General features: G+C 51.1%; 1 protein-coding gene across 19 annotated transcripts; it reads left to right on the top strand.

The window, feature by feature from the left end:
• Positions 1–500: 500 nt before the first annotated feature.
• On the top strand, positions 501–19,086 carry PHF1 (PHD finger protein 1). Of its 19 annotated transcripts, none has more exons than XM_053967782.1 (15): positions 505–852; positions 1,764–1,899; positions 3,726–3,828; positions 3,972–4,042; positions 5,145–5,233; positions 7,198–7,346; positions 8,475–8,570; positions 9,879–9,947; positions 11,999–12,122; positions 13,166–13,233; positions 15,748–15,918; positions 16,482–16,542; positions 16,636–16,691; positions 17,223–17,270; positions 17,996–19,086. In XM_053967782.1, the coding sequence occupies exons 1-15, from the start codon at positions 562–564 to the stop codon at positions 18,243–18,245; spliced, it is 1,782 nt and encodes a 593-aa protein (XP_053823757.1). In that variant the 5' UTR covers positions 505–561; the 3' UTR covers positions 18,246–19,086. The 19 variants fall into 19 exon arrangements, with proteins under 19 accessions (XP_053823775.1, XP_053823768.1, XP_053823772.1 ...); XM_053967784.1 differs by having other exon boundaries at positions 506–852; positions 3,747–3,828; XM_053967785.1 differs by having other exon boundaries at positions 506–852; positions 15,775–15,918.
• The last annotated feature ends 243 nt before the right edge of the window (positions 19,087–19,329 follow it).

Below are 19,329 nucleotides of genomic sequence, written 5' to 3'. Positions count from 1 at the left end.
CCTGAACCCACCCAAACTTCCCTAAATCCACCCAAAATATCCCAAATCCCCCCGAACCTCCCACACCCTTCCCAGACCGCACCAACCCACCCCAAACCCCCCAAGGCCCTCTGAGATCCCTCCGAACTCCCCGAAATCCCCCCAAAGTCCCCAAATGCGTCCCAAACCCCTCTGACATCGCCCTCAGCCCCCCAAATCCCCCCAGAGCCCCCCTGGAACCCCCAGACCCCCCAGGATCTCCCCTGAGGCGCACCAAATCCCCCAAAACGCCGAAATTTCCCCCCAGATCCCCGAGGGGCGGGGCGGGGCGCGGAGGGGGCGTGGTTTGGCCGATGACGTATCTTGGGAGTTATGGGCGTGGCTTCTGCGACCGCGTGGGCCCTGAGGGTTAAGTGGGCGTGGCCGCGGGCGTGTGCCATCACTGTGTGGGCGTGGCTTGGCCGTTGTGGGCGTGGCCCCACCCTCTGCAGGGCCGCTGCGGGCGCGCGAAGGGGGCGTGGCCATCGCACCGTGGGCGTGGTCTCCCCGTGGGCGTGGCAGCCGCGGTGGCGGGGGGGGGAAATGGGGGGCGGATTTTGGGGGCGTTTTTGGGGTCTCCGCGCCGGCCCCGCCCCCGCCCGGCCCCCGGCGCCGCCGCGAGGGGACCCGGGGGGGTCCCGAGGGGTCCCGGGGGGTTCCCCGGTGCCGCCGTCCCTCGGCCGCCCCCCCCCGGCCCCCCCCGCGCCGCCGCTGCTGCGTCACGGCCCCGCCGCCGCCGCCGCCGCCCGCAGCGGCCGCTCGGGGTCCGGGCCGGGGGGGCCGCGACCCCCCCCGGGAGCGGCAGGAGACCCTCGGGACCCCCCCGCTGCCGGCGTGAGAACCCCCACCCCCTGCGCGCGGGACACCCCCAGAAAAACGGGACAGCCCCAGGAACAGGGACACCCCCAAAAACGGGACAGCCCCAGGAACAGGGACACCCCCAGAAACGGGACAGCCCCAAAAATAGGGACAGCCCCAGAAAAACGGGACAGCCCCAGGAACAGGGACACCCCCAAAAACGGGACAGCCCCAAAAATAGGGACAGCCCCAGAAAAACGGGACAGCCCCAGGAACAGGGACACCCCCAGAAACGGGACAGCCCCAAAAATAGGGACAGCCCCAGAAAAACGGGACAGCCCCAGGAACAGGGACACCCCCAAAAACGGGACAGCCCCAAAAATAGGGACAGCCCCAGAAAAACGGGACAGCCCCAGGAACAGGGACACCCCCAGAAACGGGACAGCCCCAAAAATAGGGACAGCCCCAGAAAAACGGGACAGCCCCAGGAACAGGGACACCCCCCCCAAAAATAGGGACCCCCTGAAAAACGGGACAGCCCCTGAAAAACAGGACACCCCCAAAAACGGGACAGCCCCATGGGAAAGGGACACCCCCAAAAAATAGGGACACACCCCCCCCGCGGGACCCCGCCCCCCAGCAATGGACACCCCCAAAATGGGAGCCGGTACCCCCCCTCACCGCGGGACACCCCAAAACGGGACCCCTCAGATGGGACAGTCTCCCCAAAACGGGACCCCCCCAAACAAGGGATCCCCCAAAAAGGGAGCACCCCAAAAATGGGACCCCGTAAAACTGGGATCCCCCAAAATTGGACACCCCCAAAAAGGGAACCCCACCCCAAGCTGGGACCCCCTCAAATTGGAAATCCCCAAACCAGGCCCCCCCCTTTCCCCAGCCCTCCCAGGCCCCATTTTCGGGGTGTCAGCGCCATTTTGGCCCCGCAGGCCCCCGGGTGTGATGGAGGCCACCGGGGGGGGGTCGCCCCCCCAGAGCCCCCCGAGGCCCCCCCAGATCGGGGAAGGGCAGGATGTGCTGGCGCGCTGGACAGACGGGCTGCTCTACCTGGGCATCGTCAAGAAGGTGGGACCCAAAAGAGCCCCAAAGCACCCCAAAAACGGCCCTGAAACAGCCCCAAAAATGGCCCTGAAACAGCCCTGGAACTGCTCTAAATCAGCCCAAAACACCCCCAAAACTGCCCGAAACCAGCCCAAAGTCCAGCCTTAAACCGGCCCTAAACCAGCCCAAAGTCCAGCCTTAAAGCAGCCCTAAAACAGCCCAAAACAGCCAGAAAAACATCCCTCGAAATAGCCCTAAACTAGCCCAAAAAAAACCAAAAACCAGCCCAAAACCCAGGCCGAAACCAGCCCTTAAACCAGCCCAAACCCTACCCTTAAAAGAACCCTAAACCAGTCCAAAACCGGCCCAAAAATACCCCAAAACCAGCCCAGAAACTGCCCAGACTTCGCCCCAAAATCAGACCAAACCCACCCCCAAACCAGCCCCAAAAATAGACCTTAAACAGCCCTAAAATAGCCCAAAGCCAGCCCCAAAATCAGCCTAAAACCAGCCAGAAAAACAGCCCCAAAGCAGCTGAAAATGAGACCAAACCAAACACAAAACAGCCCCAAAAACACCAAGAAAACCCAGCCCGAAACCATCCCAAAAACCAGAGCAAACCCAACCCCAAAATAACCCAAAATCAGCCCAAAATGAGTGCAAAGCCAGCCCAAACCGGCCCCAAAATAACCTAAAAATCAGCCCAAAAATAGCACCAAAATAACCTAAAAATCAGCCCCAAAATAGCCCCAAAATAACCCAAAAAATAGCCCAAACATAACCCAAAAATAGCCCCAAAAAAACCCCAAAATCAGCCCAAAAATAGCCCCAAAATCAGCCCCAAACAGCCCAAAAATTGCCCTAAAACACCCCAAAAAAATCCCTAAACCACTCCTAAAACACCCCCAATTCTCCCCCAGAACACCCCTGAAACACCCAAAACACCGCTGAAACTCCCCAAATCAACCCAAAATCCCCAAAAACACCCCAATACTCCCCGAAACTCCCCAAACCAACCCCAAAACTCCCCAAATCTCCCCAAAAACACCCCTAAAACCCCCCAAACCAGCCCAAAACTTGCCAAACCAGCCAAACCCAGCCCGTAAAAACCCCCCAAATCCATCAAAACTCCCCAAATCCCCCCAAATCCCCTCAAAATCCCCCCAAACTCCCCAAAATTCCCCAAAATCCCCCGAATCCCCCAAAATCCCCAAACCCTTCAAAATCCCCAAATCCCCCAAGCTCTCCAAACCCCCAAATCCCCCCAAAATCCCCAAATCCCTCCAAACCCCCCCAATTCTCCCCAAATCCCCCAAGTTCCCCAAAATCCTCCCAAAATCCCAAAATCCCCCCCAAATCCCCCCAAATCCCAAAAATTCCCCCAAATCCCCCAAAATCCCAAATCCCCCCAAATCCCCCAAATCCCCTCAAAATGCCCCAAATCCCCCATATCCACCAAATCCCCCCAAAATCCTTCAAAATCCCCAAACTCCCTCAAATCCCCAAATCCCACAAAATCTCCAAATCCCCTAAAACCCCCAATCCTTCACACCTCCCAACCCCCCCAACCCCCCAATTTCCCAAACCCCCCAAAATCCCAAAATTCCCCAAAATCCCCAAATCTTCAAATCTCCCACAATCCCCAAATCCCCAAAATCCCCCAAAATCTCCCAAATCCCCCCAAACGCCCCAAAATACCCCAAATCCCCCAAACCCTTTAAAATCCCCAAAATCCCCCAAATCCCCCAAGTTCCCCCAAATCCTCCCAAAATCCCCAAATCCCCAAACTCCCTCAAATCCCCTAAATCCCCCAAATCCCTAAAATCCCCCCCAAATCCCCCCATCCGCAGTCCAATCCCGCCTCCCCGCAGGTGGACGCCGCCCGCCGGGGCTGTTTGATCCAATTCGAGGACAATTCCCAATTTTTCGTTCTCTGGAAGGACATCAGCCCCGGTGAGCCCGAATCCCCAATTAAAGCCCTTAATTAGCGGCTAATGAGCGATGGATTGATGAGTTAGGGCCGGTTCATTAACTAATTAACTAATTAATTAACGAACCGTTAATTAACGCTTTAATGGCCTCCTGGCGCCCCCCAGCGGCCGAGCCCGGGGACGACCCCTCGTGCTGCGTCTGCGCCGGGAATTCCCGAAATCCCGAAAATTCCCTGGTGCGGTGCGGGAAGTGCGGCCACGGTCAGGAAACGCCGGGAAAAACGGGGGGGGGAACGGGAAAATTGGGGAAAACGGGGGAAACGGGGAAAATGGGGAGAAAAACGGGGGGAAACGGGGGGAAACGGGGAAAATGGGGATAAAAACGGGGAAAACGGGGTGAAAAATGGAGATAAAGACGGGGAAAAAAAACCTGGGGAAAAAATACCGAAAATTCCCTGGTCCTGGGAAGTGCGGCCACGGTCAGAGAAACGCCAGGCAAAACGGGAGGGAAATGGAAAAATTGGGAAAAACGGGGAGAAAAACGGGGAAAATGGGAAAAACTCGGGAAAATGGGAAAAACGGGGAGAAAAAACGGGAGGAGAAATGGGAGGAGAAATGGGAAAAAACTGGGATTTGAGTGAGAAAATGGGATTGGGAAAATGGAAATGGACTGGGAAAATGAGAATTAAGATGTGATGGGTGGGAAAAAATAGGAATTTCAAAGGGAAAATGGGGGGAAATGGGAAAATGGGAGAATCCCCTCAAAAGTGGGGAAAATGGGGGAAAATGGAGAAAATTGGGTTTGGATGTGGGAAACGTGGGAATGGGGTGGGAAAATGGGAGAAAAATAGGAATATAAAGTGGGAAAAATGGGAAAAGGGGTGGGAAAATCCCCTCAAAGTGGGAAAATCGGAAAAATGGTATTTGGGTGGGAAAATGGGATTGGGAAAATGGGAATGGACTGGGAAATGGGGAAAATGGGAATTAAGATGTGATGGGTGGGGAAAAACGAAAATTTCAATAGGAAAATGGGGGGAAATGAGAAAAATGGGAGAATCCCCTCAAAAGTGGGGAAAATGGGAAAAAACTGGGATTTGAGTGGGAAAATGGGAAAAGTTGGAATGGGGTGGGAAATGGGGAAAAAAACCCGGGAGGAATGGGGGGAAAATGGGACAAGGGTGGGGAAAATGGGGGGGAAAAAGCAGATTTGGGTCAAAAAAACACCAAAAAAAAAAAGGGAGTAACAGCGGGAAAAGTGGGGGAGGGGCTGGGAGAAGGCTGGCGGGTGTCGAATTCCCGAGGAATTCCCGAAATTCCTGGAATTGCCGTTTTTCCCAGCATACCACCAGCGCTGCCACGTGCCCCCGCCCCCCGGCGGCGCCGCGCCCTGGAGCTGCCGCCGCTGCGTCTTCGCCGTGGCCACCAAGGTGAGCCCAGAGCTCACCAGATTCCCAAAAAATTCCCAAAAAATGCCCCAAAAATTCCCTAAAAATTTCCTTTAAAATCCCCAAAATTTCCCCCAAAAAATCCCCAAAGAATTCCCAAAAAATTCCCCAAAATGTCCCAAAGAATTCCCCAAAATTCCCCAAATTTCCCCAAAATTTCCCCAAAATTTCCCCAAAATTTCCCCAAAACTTCCCTGGATTCCCCAAATCCCGCCCCGGGGAGGCTCCTGCAGGGTTGGGAGCTCTGAATCCCAGGATTCGCCCTCAAATCCCAGGTTTAGCACCTAAAATTCGGGGTTTCTGCCCAAAATTCCCATTTTTTTGCCTTAAAATTCACAATTTTTGGGCTCCAGTCCCAGCTTTTGGGATCCAAACTCCAAATTTTGGGGGTTCCAATCCCAATTTTTGGGGTCCAAGCTCCAATTTTTAGGATGGAATTCCAATTTTTTGCGGTCTCGATCCTATTTCTCGCTGTCCTGATCCCACTTTTGGCGTCCAAACTCCCGAATTTTGGGGTCCCAATCCTGATTTGTTCATTCCTTGTGTCATTCCCAGTGATTCCTGCTGGAATTCCCGCTGGAATTCCCACTGGAATTCCCAGTGTAATTCCCGCTGTTTTCTCATTCATTCCCAGTGTCATTCCCATTAATTCCTGCTGGAATTCCTGTTGGAATGCCTGGGTTTTTCCAGTTCATTCCCATTGGAATTCCTGTTGGAATTCCCACTGGTTTCACATTCATTCTGAGTATCATTCCCAGCAATTCCCACTGGAATTCCCACTGGTTTCCTGTTCATTCCTGGTGTCATTCCTGGTAATTCGTGCTGGAATTCCCGGGTTTTTCCTGGTAATTCCTGCTGCAATTCCTATTGTAATTCCCATTGGAATTCCTGCTGTAATTCCCACTGTTTTCCTGTTCATTCCTGGTGTCATTCCCAGTGATTCCCACTGGAATTCCTGCTGGAATTCCAGGGTTTTCCTGTTCATTCCCGGTGTCTTTCCCATTAATTCCCACTGGAATTCCCGCTGGGTTTTTCCCATTCATTCCCATTGTAATTCCCAGTGTAATTCCCACCGATTTCCTGTTCATTCTGGGTGTCATTCCTGGTGATCCCTGCTGGAATTCCGATTGGAATTCCTGGGTTTCCCCATTCATCCTGTCAACCCCCATCAATCCCTGCTGCAATTCCCATTCATTCCCAGTGTTAATTCCCGTTAATCCCCACTGTCATTCCCGGTGCTTCCCTAGGTGTTTCCCCGTTAATTCCCACTGGAATTCCTGTTTTTTCCCGGTGTGAATTCCCAGTAGTTTCCTGGTGTAATTCCCGCTGGAATTCCCAGGTTTTTCCTGGTGTTTTCCTCATACATTCCCAGTGTAAATCCCATTTTTTCCCGGGGTAATTCCTGGTGTTTTTCCCATCCCAGTGGGGTGGGAATGGCTCCAGTGGGGCCATTCCCAGTGTGAATTCCCGGTTTTTCCTAGTGTAATTCCTGGTGTTTTCCCCGGTGTAATTCCCAGTTTTTGCCATTAATTCCCAGTGTAATTCCCGGTTTTCCCCAGTGTAATTCCCGGTGTGAATTCCCAGTTTTTCCCAGTGTAATTCCCAGTTTTTCCCAGTGTTTTCCCAGCGGGGTGGAGCTCTCCAGCGGGACCATTCCCTCTGTGAATTCCCGTTAATAACCGGTGTAATTCCAGGTGTTTATCCGCGGTGTTTTCCCGGTGTGAATTCCCGTTAATTCCCAGTTTTTTCCTGGTGTTTTCTCCATCCATTCCTGGTGGAATTCCTGGTTATTCACAGTATTTATTCCCGTTAATTCCTGGTGTAATTCCCGGTGTTTATTCCCATTAATTCCCAGTGTTTATTCCCGATTTTTCCCATCCCAGTGGGGCGGGGCGCTGCGCCGGGGCAGTTCCTGATGTAATTCCCGGTGTTTATTCCCATCCCAGCGGGGCGGGGCGCTGCGCCGGGGCCCGCAGGCGCGGGCGATGCTGCGGATGAAGTCGGTGCTGCCGTACGCGCTCGGGGCGCTGGACTGGGACCCGCCGCACCTGCACAACCTCCAGCACTGCTACTGCTACTGCGGCGGGCCCGGCCAGTGAGTCACAGCCCCGCGATTCCCGAAAAAATCCCGCAATTCCCGAAAAAATCCCACAATTCCGGAAAAAATCCCAGCCAAAATCACCCAAACCTGGCCCCGGAACAGCCCCGAAACTCCCAAATCTGCCCCGAATTCCACCTACAAAACCTCCAGCGCTGCCCCAAAACTGCTTTGGGCCCGGCCAGTGAGTCACAGCCCCAGAATTCCCAAAAAAATTCCGGAATTCCCGAAAAAATCCCCATCAAAATCCACTCATAAAGGGCCCCAAAACCCCCAAATCTGCCCCCAAAATCTGCCCCAGATTCCACCTGCACAACCTCCAGCACCACCCCAAAACTGCCGGGACAGCGGGCACTGAGTCACGCCCCCGAAAATCCCAGAAAATCTTGGAATTCCCAAAAAAATCCTGGAATTCCCAAAAAAAATCCCTGAATTCCCAAAAAATCCTGGAATTCCCCCAAGAAAACATCTGAATTCCTGAAAAATCCTGGAATTCCCTCCAAAAAATCCCAGAATTCCCCCAAGAAAATCCCAGAATTCCCCCCAAAAAATCCCAGAATTCCCCCCAAAAAATCCCGGAATTCCTGAAAAATCCTGGAATTCCCGGAATTCCCTCACTCCCAGCTGGAACCCGGAGATACTCCCAGTGCTGCCCCCAAAATCCCTCCAAAAATCCAAAAAAAATCCCCCCAAATGCCCCGAAATCCTCCTGAAATCCCCTCAAATTCCTCCCAAACCCCCCAAAATTCCTGAAATTCCCAAAATTCCCAGAATTCCCTTAATCCCAGCTGGACCCTGGAGATGCTGCAGCACTGCCAGGGCTCCCCCAAAACCCCCCAAAGCCCCCCAAAAATCCCCCAAAAATTCTCTAAATTCCCAAAATCCCCCTGAAAATTCCCAAAATCCCGGGAATTCCCTCGCTCCCAGCTGGAACCTGAAGATGCTGCAGTGCTCCCAGTTCTCCCAGTGCTCCCCCAAACCTCCCAAAATCCCCAAAACCCCCCCAAAAATCCCCCAAAAATCCCCCAAACCTCCTAAAATTTCCAGAATCCCCCTGATAATTCCCAAAATTCCCAAAATTCCCCCCAAAAATTCCCAAAATCCCGGGAATTCCCTCGCTCCCAGCTGGAACCTGAAGATGCTGCAGTGCCGCCGCTGCCGGCAGTGGTTCCACGAGGCCTGCACGCAGTGCCTGAGGCGCCCGCTGCTCTACGGAGACCGGTCAGCGCGGGGGCGCGGCTTTGGGGCATTTGGGGCATTTGGGGGATTTTTGGGAATTTTTCCCGGTATTTTTGGGGATTTTGGGGGAATTTTCCCAATATTTTTTGGAATTTTGGAGGATTTCCCCCGAAATTTTCATGGGTTTTTGGGTATTTGGGATTTTGGGTGTTTTGGGGTTTTTGGGGGTTTTTGGGGTTTTTGGGATTTTGGGGGATTTTCAGGAATTTGGGGGGATTTTTCCCGATATTTTCAGGGGTTTGGGGGGGTTTTGGGGTTTTTTTGGGGGGGTTTGGGGGATTTTTCCCAATATTTTTGGGAATTTGTGGGGATTTTTCCTAATATTTTCAGCCGTTTTGGGGATTTTTGGGTGTTTTGGGGTTTTGGGTATTTTGGGGGTTTTGGGGTTTTTTGAGGGGATTTTGGGGGATTTTCCCCGGTATTTTCAGGAACTGTGGGGGATTTTGGGGGTTTGGGGGATTTTCAAGAATTCTAGGGCATTTTTCCTGATATTTTTCAGAATTTGGGGGGATTTTCCCCGATATTTTCAGGGGTTTTGGGGGATTTTGGGGTAGATTTGGGGTTTTGGGGGATTTGGGAGTTTTGGGATTTTGTGGTTTGAGGGTTTTTTGGGGGATTTTGGGGGACTTTTCCAGATATTTTCAGGGGTTTTGGGGGATTTTGGGGTTTTGAGGTTTTGGGAATTTTGAGGGATTTTCGGGAATTTTGGACAATTTTCCCGGTATTTTGGGGTATTTTGGAGGATTTTTCCCATTACTGGGGTTGGATTTTGGGTGAATTTGTGGTTGGATTTTGGGATGGATTTGGGGTGATTTTGGGTGAATTTGGCGTTGGATTTTGGGATGGATTTTGGGGTGATTTTGGGTGAATTTGGGGTTGAATTTGCAGGTATTTTGGGGTGCTTTGGGGATGGATTTTGGGGTGAATTTCAGAATGGATTTTGGGGTGATTTGGGGATGGATTTTGGGGGTGGATTTTGGGTGAATTTCAGGTGATTTTGGAATAGATTTTGGGTGAATTTGGGTAAATTTGGGCTTGGATTTGGGATTTCAGGGTGCTTTTGGGATGGATTTCTGGTGATTTTGGGGTGATTTGGGAATGTTTTTGGGTGATTTTGGGGGGATGTGGATATGGATTTTGAGAGGAGTTTGGGGTAATTTGGGGCTGGATTTGGGATGGATTTCAGGATGGATTTTGGGGTGGTTTTGGGGGTATTTTAGGGTGGTTTGGGGATGGATTTTGGGATGGATTTTGGGGTGATTTGGGGTGTTTTTTGGGGTTCTTTTGCAGGTTTTACATCTTCGAGTGCAGCGTGTGCCGGGGCGGGGCCGAGAGCGTGCGGAGGCTGCCCCTGCGCTGGTGAGGGGGGCGCCAAGAACACCCCAAAATTGTGGAGGATTTTCCTCCATTTTCCCCCCCATTTTCCCCTCACTTCTCCCCTTATTTTGGGGGGGAGTTTCCCGTTTTCCTGGCAGTTCCCCTAATTTCTCCCTTTGTATTTTTTAAAATTTTCCCGTTTTCCCGGGATTTCCCCCCATTTCCCCCATTTCTCGGTATTTTTTTTATTTTTCCTGTTTTCCTGGGATCTTCCCCCATTTTCCCCCCATTTCTCCCATTTTTGTTGTATTTTTGGGGGTGATTTTCCCATTTTCCCCCATTTCTTTGTATTTTTAATGAATTTTCCCCTTTTCCTGGGATTTTCCCCCATTTTTTTGCATTTCCCCCCCCTTTTTTTCTGCCATTTTTCCTGTTTTCCCGGGGTTTTCCCCCATTTTCCCTCATTTTTTCCCATTTTTTTTAATTTTCCCCCATTTCTCCAATTTTTGTTGTACATTTTTAATAAATTTTCCCCTTTCTCTGGGATTTTCCCCCATATTTGTTGTATATTTTTTTAAACTTTCCTGCTTCCCCAGGATTTCTCCCATTTCTGTTGTATATCTTCAATTAATTTTCCTGTTTTCCCAGGATTTCCCCCCGTTTCCCCCCTTTTCTTCAGTTTTTTCCCAGGATTTTCCTGTTTTCTTGGGATTTTCTCCCTTTTTTTTTTTTTTTTTGCATTTTCCCTTTTTTTTTTCACTTTCCCCCATTTTTTCCCGTTTCCCCGGTATTTCCCCCCTTTTTTGTATTTTCCCCCATTTTTTTCCATTTTCCCCCATTTTTTTTGCATTTCCCTCCCTTTTTCCCGTTTCCCCGGGACTTTCCCCCATTTTCCCCCCACTTCTCCCATTTTTGTTGTGTACATTTTTATTAATTTTCCCATTTCCCTGGGATTCCCCCCATTTCTCTGTATATTTTTATTAATTTTCCAGGATTTCCCCCATTTTTTCTGCATATTTTTAATTAATTTCCCATTTTCCATGGATTCTCCGCCAATTTTTTTTTTGTGTCTATTTTTATTAATTTTCCCGTTTGCCGGGACTTCCCTCATTTTTCCTGTACATTTTTGTTCATTTCCCAGGATTTCCCCATTTTCCCGTACATTTTTATTAATTTCCCAGGATTTCCCCATTTTCCTGTACATTTTTGTTCATTTCCCAGGATTTCCCCATTTTCCCGTACATTTTTGTTAATTTTCTAGGATTTCCCCACTTTTCCTGTACATTTTTGTTAATTTCCCGGGGATTTCCCCATTTTCCTGTACATTTTTGTTAATTTCCCAGGATTTCCTCATTTTCCCATACATTTTTGTTAATTTCCCAGGGATTTCCCCATTTTTCCTGTACATTTTTGTTCATTTCCCGGGGATTTCCCCATTTTCCCATACATTTTTGTTCATTTCCCGGGGATTTCCCCATTTTCCCGTACATTTTTGTTCATTTCCCGGGATTTCCCCATTTTCCTGTACATTTCTGTCAATTTCCCGGGATTTCCCCATTTTCCTGTACATTTTTGTTAATTTCCTGGGATTTCCCCATTTTCCTGTACATTTTTGTTAATTTTCTAGGATTTCCCCATTTTTCCTGTACATTTTTGTTAATTTCCCGGGATTTCCCCATTTTCCTGTACATTTTTGTTAATTTCCCAGGGATTTCCCCATTTTCCCGTACATTTTTGTTCATTTCCCGGGGATTTCCTCATTTTCTTGTACATTTTTGTTCATTTCCCGGGATTTCCCCATTTTCCCGTACATTTTTGTTAATTTTCTAGGATTTCCCCATTTTCCCGTACATTTTTGTTAATTTTCTAGGATTTCCCCATTTTCCCGTACATTTTTGTTAATCTCCCGGGATTTCCCCATTTTCCCGTACATTTTTGTTCATTTCCCAGGATTTCCCCATTTTCCCGTACATTTTTGTTCATTTCCCAGGATTTCCCCATTTTCCCGTACATTTTTGTTAATCTCCCGGGATTTCCCCATTTTCCCGTACATTTTTGTTCATTTCCCGTTTCCCGTTGTTCCTGCGCCGCAGGGTGGACGTGGCTCACCTGCTGCTCTACCACCTCAGCGTCCGCTGCCGCCGCAAATATTTCGACCTGGAGCGGGAAATTCTGCCCTTCGCCAACGCCAACTGGGACGCGCTGCTGCTCGGCCAGGTGGGGAAAAACACAGGGTTTGGGGGGAAAAAACACGAATTTTGGGGAAAATGGGTTTGGCGGAGGAAATCCCTGATTTTTGGGGGAAAAAATCAGATTTTTTGGAGGAGAAAATAGGGTTTTGTGGGGGGAAAAAATCCACATTTTGAGGGGAAAAAATCAGATTTTGGGGAAAAAAAATCAGATTTTTGGGGGAAAGAAACCCGTGGTATGGGGAAAAATGGTTTTGGGGGAAAAACCTGATTTTTGGGGAACAAACAGATTTTTGGGGGAAAAAAATCAGATTTCTGGAGAAAAAAATAGATTTTTTTGGGGGGGAAATTTGATTTTGGGGAAAAAATCTGATTTTTTGGAAAAAAGCCCCCTGATTTTGGGGGGAAAAAATCAGATTTTTGAGGGGGAAAAATTGATTTTGGGGAAAAAAATGGTTTTTGGGAAAAAATTATTTTGGGGGAAAAAACCTGATTTTGGGGAAAAAAATCAGATTTTTTGGGGGAAAATTTATTTGGGGAAAAAAAGCACCTGATTGTGGGGGAAAACATCTGATTTTTGGGAAAACAACTAATTCTGGGGGAAAATAACCAGATTTTTTGGGGAAAAATCAGATTTAGGGGGGAAAATCACATTTTTGGGGGAAAATTTGATTTTGTGGAGAAAAAAACACTGAGTTTTGAAGGGGGGGGAAATTGATTTTGGGAAAAAAAACCCTGATTTTGGGAAAAAAAATCAGATTTTTGTGTGGGAAAATTGTTTTGGGGGAAAAATCTGATTTTGGGGAAAAAGAAAATGGATTTTGTGGGGAAAAAAACCTGATTTTGGGGAAAAAATTACTGTGGGGAAAAAATTGGAGATTTTTTTTTTTTTTGGGTGGTGTTTCCCTGGATTTGTTTCTCCCTGGATTTGTGTTTTTCCCCAGTTTTGGTTTTTCCCTGGATTTGTTTTTTCTCTGGATTTTTTTTTCCCCAGTTTTGGTTTTTCCCCAGTTTTGGTTTTTCCCCGGATTTGTGTCCCTGACTCAGTTTCTCTCCCATTCCCGCCCGCAGCTCGCGGCCACGCCGCGCTCCGAGCGCTACGGGCGGCTCCTGGGGGCGCTGAGCACCCACAAGGACAGGTCAGGGCACCCCGAAACCCCAAAAACCTCCCCAAAACACAGAAATCACCCCAAAAACACAAAAAAACCCAGCCTGAAACCCAAAAACTCCCCAAAACACCACCAAAACCACTGAAAACTCCCCAAACCCAAAAAAAACAGCCTGAAACCCCAAAAAACTCCACAAAACACAGAAATCACCCAAAAACCACCAAAAAACAGCCCGAAACCCCGAAAAACCTCCAAAATCACAGAAAACGCCCCAAAAAACCCAAACCAGCCCGAACCCCCAAAAAACTCCCCAAAACCACAGAAAACACCCAAAAAACACACACAAAAAACCTCCTCAAAACACAGAAATCACCAGAAATCCCAAACCAGCCTGAAACCCAAAAAACCCCCCAAAAAAATCCAAACCAGCCCGAAACCACAAAAAACATCCAAAACACAGAAATCACCCCAAAACCCCAAAAACCTCTCCCAAAAAACCACTCCAAAATCACAAAAAACTCCCCCAAACCACCAAAACCTCCCCAAAAATCCTCTCCAAATTCACAATCACCCAAAAACCTGAACCAGCCCGAAACCACAAAAAACTCCCCCAAAAACTCCAAAACCACCAAAAACATCCCAACCCCCCCAAAAAACTCCTCAAAACCACAGAAAACGCCACAAAAAAAAAAAAATCCCAAAAAACACCCCCAAAACCACAAAAAAGCCACAGGAAAACCCCAAAAGCACCCCAAAAAACTCCCCAAAATGCAGAAATCGCCCCAAAATCCCAAAAAACTCACCCAAACCACCAAAACCTCCCCAAAAAAACCCTCCAAATTCACAATTACCCAAAAACCCGAACCAGCCCAAAAAACACCCTCAAAAAACAACGAAAAACCTCCCCAAAAAGCTCCAAAACCACAAGAAAGCCACAAGAAAACCCCAAAACCACCTCCAAACCACAGAAAACACCAAAAATCTCCCCAAAACCACAAAACCCACCTCCAAAACACTAAAACCACCCCAAAACCCCCAAACCCCTCTAAGTCCCCCCAAAACCCCTCTGGGACCACCCAAAACCGCCCAAACCTCCCCAAAACCCCCCAAAATCCCCCGAAGTCCCCTCAACCCCTACCCGGACTCCCCAAATCCCCCCAAATCCCCCAAAATCCCCAAATCTGCCCCTAAAGCCCCCTCAACGCCCCCCAAATTTCCCCAGGACCCCCAAAATCCCCCAAATCCCCCCGAAATCCCCTTCCAAACCCCCCAAACCACCTCAAAATCCACCAAACCCCTCAAATCCCCCCGGACCCCCCAAATTCCCCCTAAAAATCCCCAAATCCGCCCCTAAATCCCCCTCCAACCCCCCCAAATCCCCAAAATCCCACGGGACCCCCCAGAATCCGTATTTTTCCCCCAAAATCTCCCTGAGGAACCCCCAAAACCCCCTTGACCCCCCAAAATATCAGTTTTTCCCCAAATCCCGCTTTTCCCTCCCAAATCCCCCCCAGGTTCATCTCGGGCTGGGAGATGAAGAAGCGCAAGGGGCTCCAAACCCCCCAAAAATCTCCCCCCAAGTCCCCTAAAACCCCCTCAGGACCCCCCAAATCTCCCTCAGGAACCCCCAAAATCCCGGGGTTTCCCCCAAACCGCCCCAAATTCCCCCAAAATCCCCGCAGGACCCCCCCAGAACCCGCCTAGAACACCCCCAAATCCTCCTCAAAATCCCCAAAAATCCCCCCAAAATCCCCAAATCCCCCCTAAATCCCCCTCAAACCCCCCAAAATCTCACTGGAACCCCCCCAAACCCCCCAAAATCGCCCCAATCCCTCCCCCAAAACAGCCCCAAAGGACCCCCAAATCCCCCCTAATCTCCCTCAGGAACCCCCAAAATCCGGATTTCCCCCCCCAAAACCCCCTCGGGACCCCTCAGATCTCCCTCAGGACCCCCAAAAATCCTGGTCTTTCCCCAAATCCTGGTTTTTCCCCCAAAATCCCCAGGTTCGTGTCGGGCCGGGAGATGAAGAAGTGCACGGGGCTCCAACCTCCCCCCCCCCAAAATCCCCAAAACCCTCCAAAATCCCGTTATTTCCCCAAATCTCGGGTTTTCCCCAAATCCCGGATTTTCCCCCCAGTCCAGGTCCGTCCCGGGCCGGGAGATGAAGAAGCGCAAGAGCCACAACCCCCCCCAAAAATCTCCCCCAGAATCTCCCCCGGGCCCCCCAAAATCCCCAAATCCCCCCAAATCCCCCCAAATCCCCAGAGAACCCCGGCAAATCCTCCTCAAAATCTCCCCAAATCCCCCCAGGACCCCCCAAAACCGCCCCAAAAGCCCCCCAAAAACTGCCCGAAACCGTCCCAAAGTTCCCCTAAATCCCCTGAAACCCCCTCAAAACCAGCCCCAAATCCCCCCAAAACCCCCTCGAGACCCCTCAAAATCCGGATTTCCCCCCCCAAAACCCCCTCGGGACCCCCCAAAATCCGGATTTCCCCCCCCAAAACCCCCTCGGGACCCCCCAAAATCCCGGTTTTTCCCCCCAGAATCCCGCTGTCCCCCCAATTCCGCAGGTTCGTGTCGGGCCGGGAGATGAAGAAGCGCAAGGGGCTCTTCGGGCTGCACAGCCGCGCCCCTCCCCCACTGCCCCCCGAGCTGCTGCGGGGCCGCCCCTCCCCCACCCCGCACCGCGACCCCGCCCCCAGCCCCGGGCCCAGGTGGGGGGAGGGGCCACGGGGGGGGTGGGGGGGTTTGGGGAGATTTTGGGGGGGATCTTGGGGATATTTGGGGGAATTTTGAGAGGTTTTGGGGGGATCTTGGGGATATTTTGGGGGAATTTGGGGGGATTTGGGGGATTTTGGGGGGATTATGGGGAGTTTAAATGGGGGATTTTGGGGAATTTTGGGGGGATTTTGGGGAGTTTTGGGGGTATTTTGAGAGGTTTTGGGGGGATCTTGGGGATATTTTGGGGGAATTTTGGGGGGATTTGGGGGATTTTGGGGGGTTAAAGGGGGGATTTTGGGGAATTTGGGGAAATTTGAGGGAATGTTGGGAGGGGCTGTGACCCATTTTGGGGGGTCTCCGAGATTTTGGGGTGCTCCGAAAGCTTTGGGGGAAATTTGGGGAAAATTCGGGGAAAATTTGGGGGTCTCAGGGGGATTTTGGGGGGGATTGGGGCCGGATTTGGGGCAATTCCGGGCGGTTTTGGGGTTTCCATTCCCATGGGGGGGGGGTCCCCAAATTTTTTTGGGGTCCCCCCCAACCCCCGTGGGGGTCGCAGCCTCTCCCCAGAGCGGGGCAAGGGCGGGGCCCGGCGGCGCCGCCCCCCCCAGCGCTCCCAGGTGAGACCCAAAAAAAACCCGAAAACCCCCCCAAAAACCCCCAACATTGGGGGGAGCCCCCAAATCCCCCCTGAATTTGGGGTCCCCCCCCAGGACTCCCCTGGCGGCTCCTACAACTTCCGGCGCAGCGGGGCCCGGGGAGCGCCCAGGTGGGGATTCGGGGGATTTGAGGGATTTAGGGGGATTTGGGTAATTTTGGGGGAAATTGGGGAATTTGGGGTGGATTTGGGTGGATTTTGGGTGGATTTGGGGTTTTTTTTGGGATTTGGGGTGGATTTGAGGGGAATTTGGGGTGGATTTGGGATTTGGGGTTTTTGGGATTTGGGGTGGATTTGGGTTTTGGGGTGGATTTGGGGTTATTTGGGATGTGGGATTTGGGGTGGATTTGGGATTTGGGGTGGATTTGGAGTTATTTGGGATGTGGGATTGGGGTGGATTTGGGATTTGGGTTTTGGGGCGGATTTGGGATTTGGGGTGAATTTCGGATTATTTGGGATTTGGGTTTTGGGGTGGATTTGGGATTTGGGGTGTACTTGGGGTTATTTGGGATTTGGGGTAATTTGGGATTTGGGGTTATTTGGGATTTGGGATTTGGGGGGGATTTGGGGTAATTTGGGATTTGGGGTTATTTGGGATTTGGGGTGGATTTGGGATTTGGGGTATTCGGGGTCTCTCCCCAGCCCCCCCATCCGGATGTTCGCCTCCTTCCACCCCTCGAACAAACCCAGGTGGGACTGGGGGAACTGGGAGGGACAGGGAGGGACAGGGAGGGCCCAACTGCTCTATACCAGTCCGTACTGGTTTGGACTAGTTTATACTGCTTTTTACTGGTTTATACCGGTCTATGCTCATCCATACCAGTCCATACCGGTTTATACTGGTCCATACTGGTTTATACTGGTTTATACTGGTCCATACCAGTCCATACTGGTTTATACCAGTCCATACTGGTCCATACCGGTCCATACTGGTCCATACTGGTTTATACCGGTCCATACTGGTCCATACTGGTTTATACTGGTCCATACCGGTCCATATGGTCCATACTGGTTTATACCGGTCCATACTGGTCCATACCGGTCCATACTGGTTTATACCGGTCCATACTGGCTTATACCGGTCCATAATGGCTTATACTGGTTTATACCAGTCCATACTGGTTTATACCGGTCCATACTGGTTTATACCAGTCCATACTGGTCCATACTGGTTTATACCGGTCCATACCGGTTTATACTGGTTTGGACTAGTTTATACTGCTTTTTACTGGTTTATACCAGTCTATATTGGTCGATACCAGTCCATACCAGTTTGTACTGGTCCATACTGGTCCGCAATGGTCCGTACCGGTCCATACTGGTCCATAACGGTCCATACCGGTTTATAGTGGTTCATACTGGTCCATACCGGTTTATACTGGTCCAAACTGGTCCATACTGGCTTTTCCCTCCAGCTCTCCCACGCCGGACCCGGACCCTGCCCCTTCCCCCCCGCGCCGCCGGCCCCTCCCCGACCCGGCCGTGGCCCCGCCCCCCGACCCGGACCGGCCCAACTCGGCCCCGCCCCCCGGCCAGGCCCCGCCCCCCCGGGTTTTGGCGCGCCGGGTGACGCTGGACGGGACCGTGCAGTACCTGCTGGAGTGGGCGGGGCCGCGCTCTGACCACGCCCACTGCCTGCTGGAATGCGGTGGGGGCACACTCTGACCACGCCCAGGACCTGCTGGAGTGGGGGCGGGGCCATGCTCTGACCACGCCCCAAACTTCTGGGGAGCCCTCCCCAAAAACTTCGGGGTCCCAGCCCCCAAAAAAACCCAAATTTTGGGTAGAAAATCTTTATTTTTGTCATTTCAGAAATGATTTAAGGGGAAATAGAGGAAGGGCGTGGCCTGGAGGGGCGTGGCCAACTCTGACCACACCTTTTTGGGGGGGACTGTTGCCCCAAATTTTAGGTACCCAGCTCCAAAACCCTCCAAATTTTGGGGTGGAAAATCTTTATTTTTGGCACTTTAGAGGAGATTTCAAGTGGGGGCAGGGCCACCTCTGGCCACGCCCCCCAAATTTGGGGACCCCTCCCCCAAAATTTCGAGGTCCCAGACGAAAAACCCCAAAATTTTGGGTGGATAATCTTCATTTTTGGCACTTTAGGGGAGATTTTAAAGAAGTGGAGGATGGGTGTGGCCTGAAGGGGGAGTGGCCAGCTTTGGCCCTGCCTCCAATTTTTAGGGACCCCCAACCCCCAAAATTTTGGGCTCCCGGCCCCAAAATCCCCAAATTTTGGGGTGAAAAATCTTTATTTTTGTCACTTCAGAGATGATTTAAGGAGAAATATAGAAGGGGCGTTAGGGACTGCCCCAAAAAATATTTCGGGATCCCAGCCCCAAAAACCCCCAAAAATTTGGGGTGAAAAATCCTCATTTTCCCATTTCTGGGTGGATTTGATGTGGGCGTGGCCTGGGTGGGTGTGACAGAGTGGGCGAAGCCTATGTGGGCGTGACCCGCGAGGGGCGTGGCCTAGGCCCCTCCCCCAATAAACGGCTCCAAGGCAGCGGCTCCGGGTGGTTTTTGGGCTTTCCCCCCAAATTTTGGGGCCCCCCAATTTTAGGGGTGCCCCTCCCCCACCTTTAAGCCCCTCCCCCAAATTCTGCGGCCCCGCCCCCCCAAATTTTGGGATTCCCGCCCAAATTTTGGGGTTCCCCCCTTTTCCCGATGAATTTTGGGGTCTCTCCCCGTTTTTGGGGTTTTCCCTCTGAATTTTGGGGTCCCACTCCCCTAAATTTTGGGGCCTCCT

This window comes from Vidua chalybeata, chromosome 31 (assembly GCF_026979565.1).
Source record: "Vidua chalybeata isolate OUT-0048 chromosome 31, bVidCha1 merged haplotype, whole genome shotgun sequence".
NCBI lineage: Eukaryota > Metazoa > Chordata > Aves > Passeriformes > Viduidae > Vidua > Vidua chalybeata.
The sequence above is the reverse complement of the archived record's forward strand: the minus strand, read 5'-3'. Positions and strand labels throughout refer to the sequence as shown.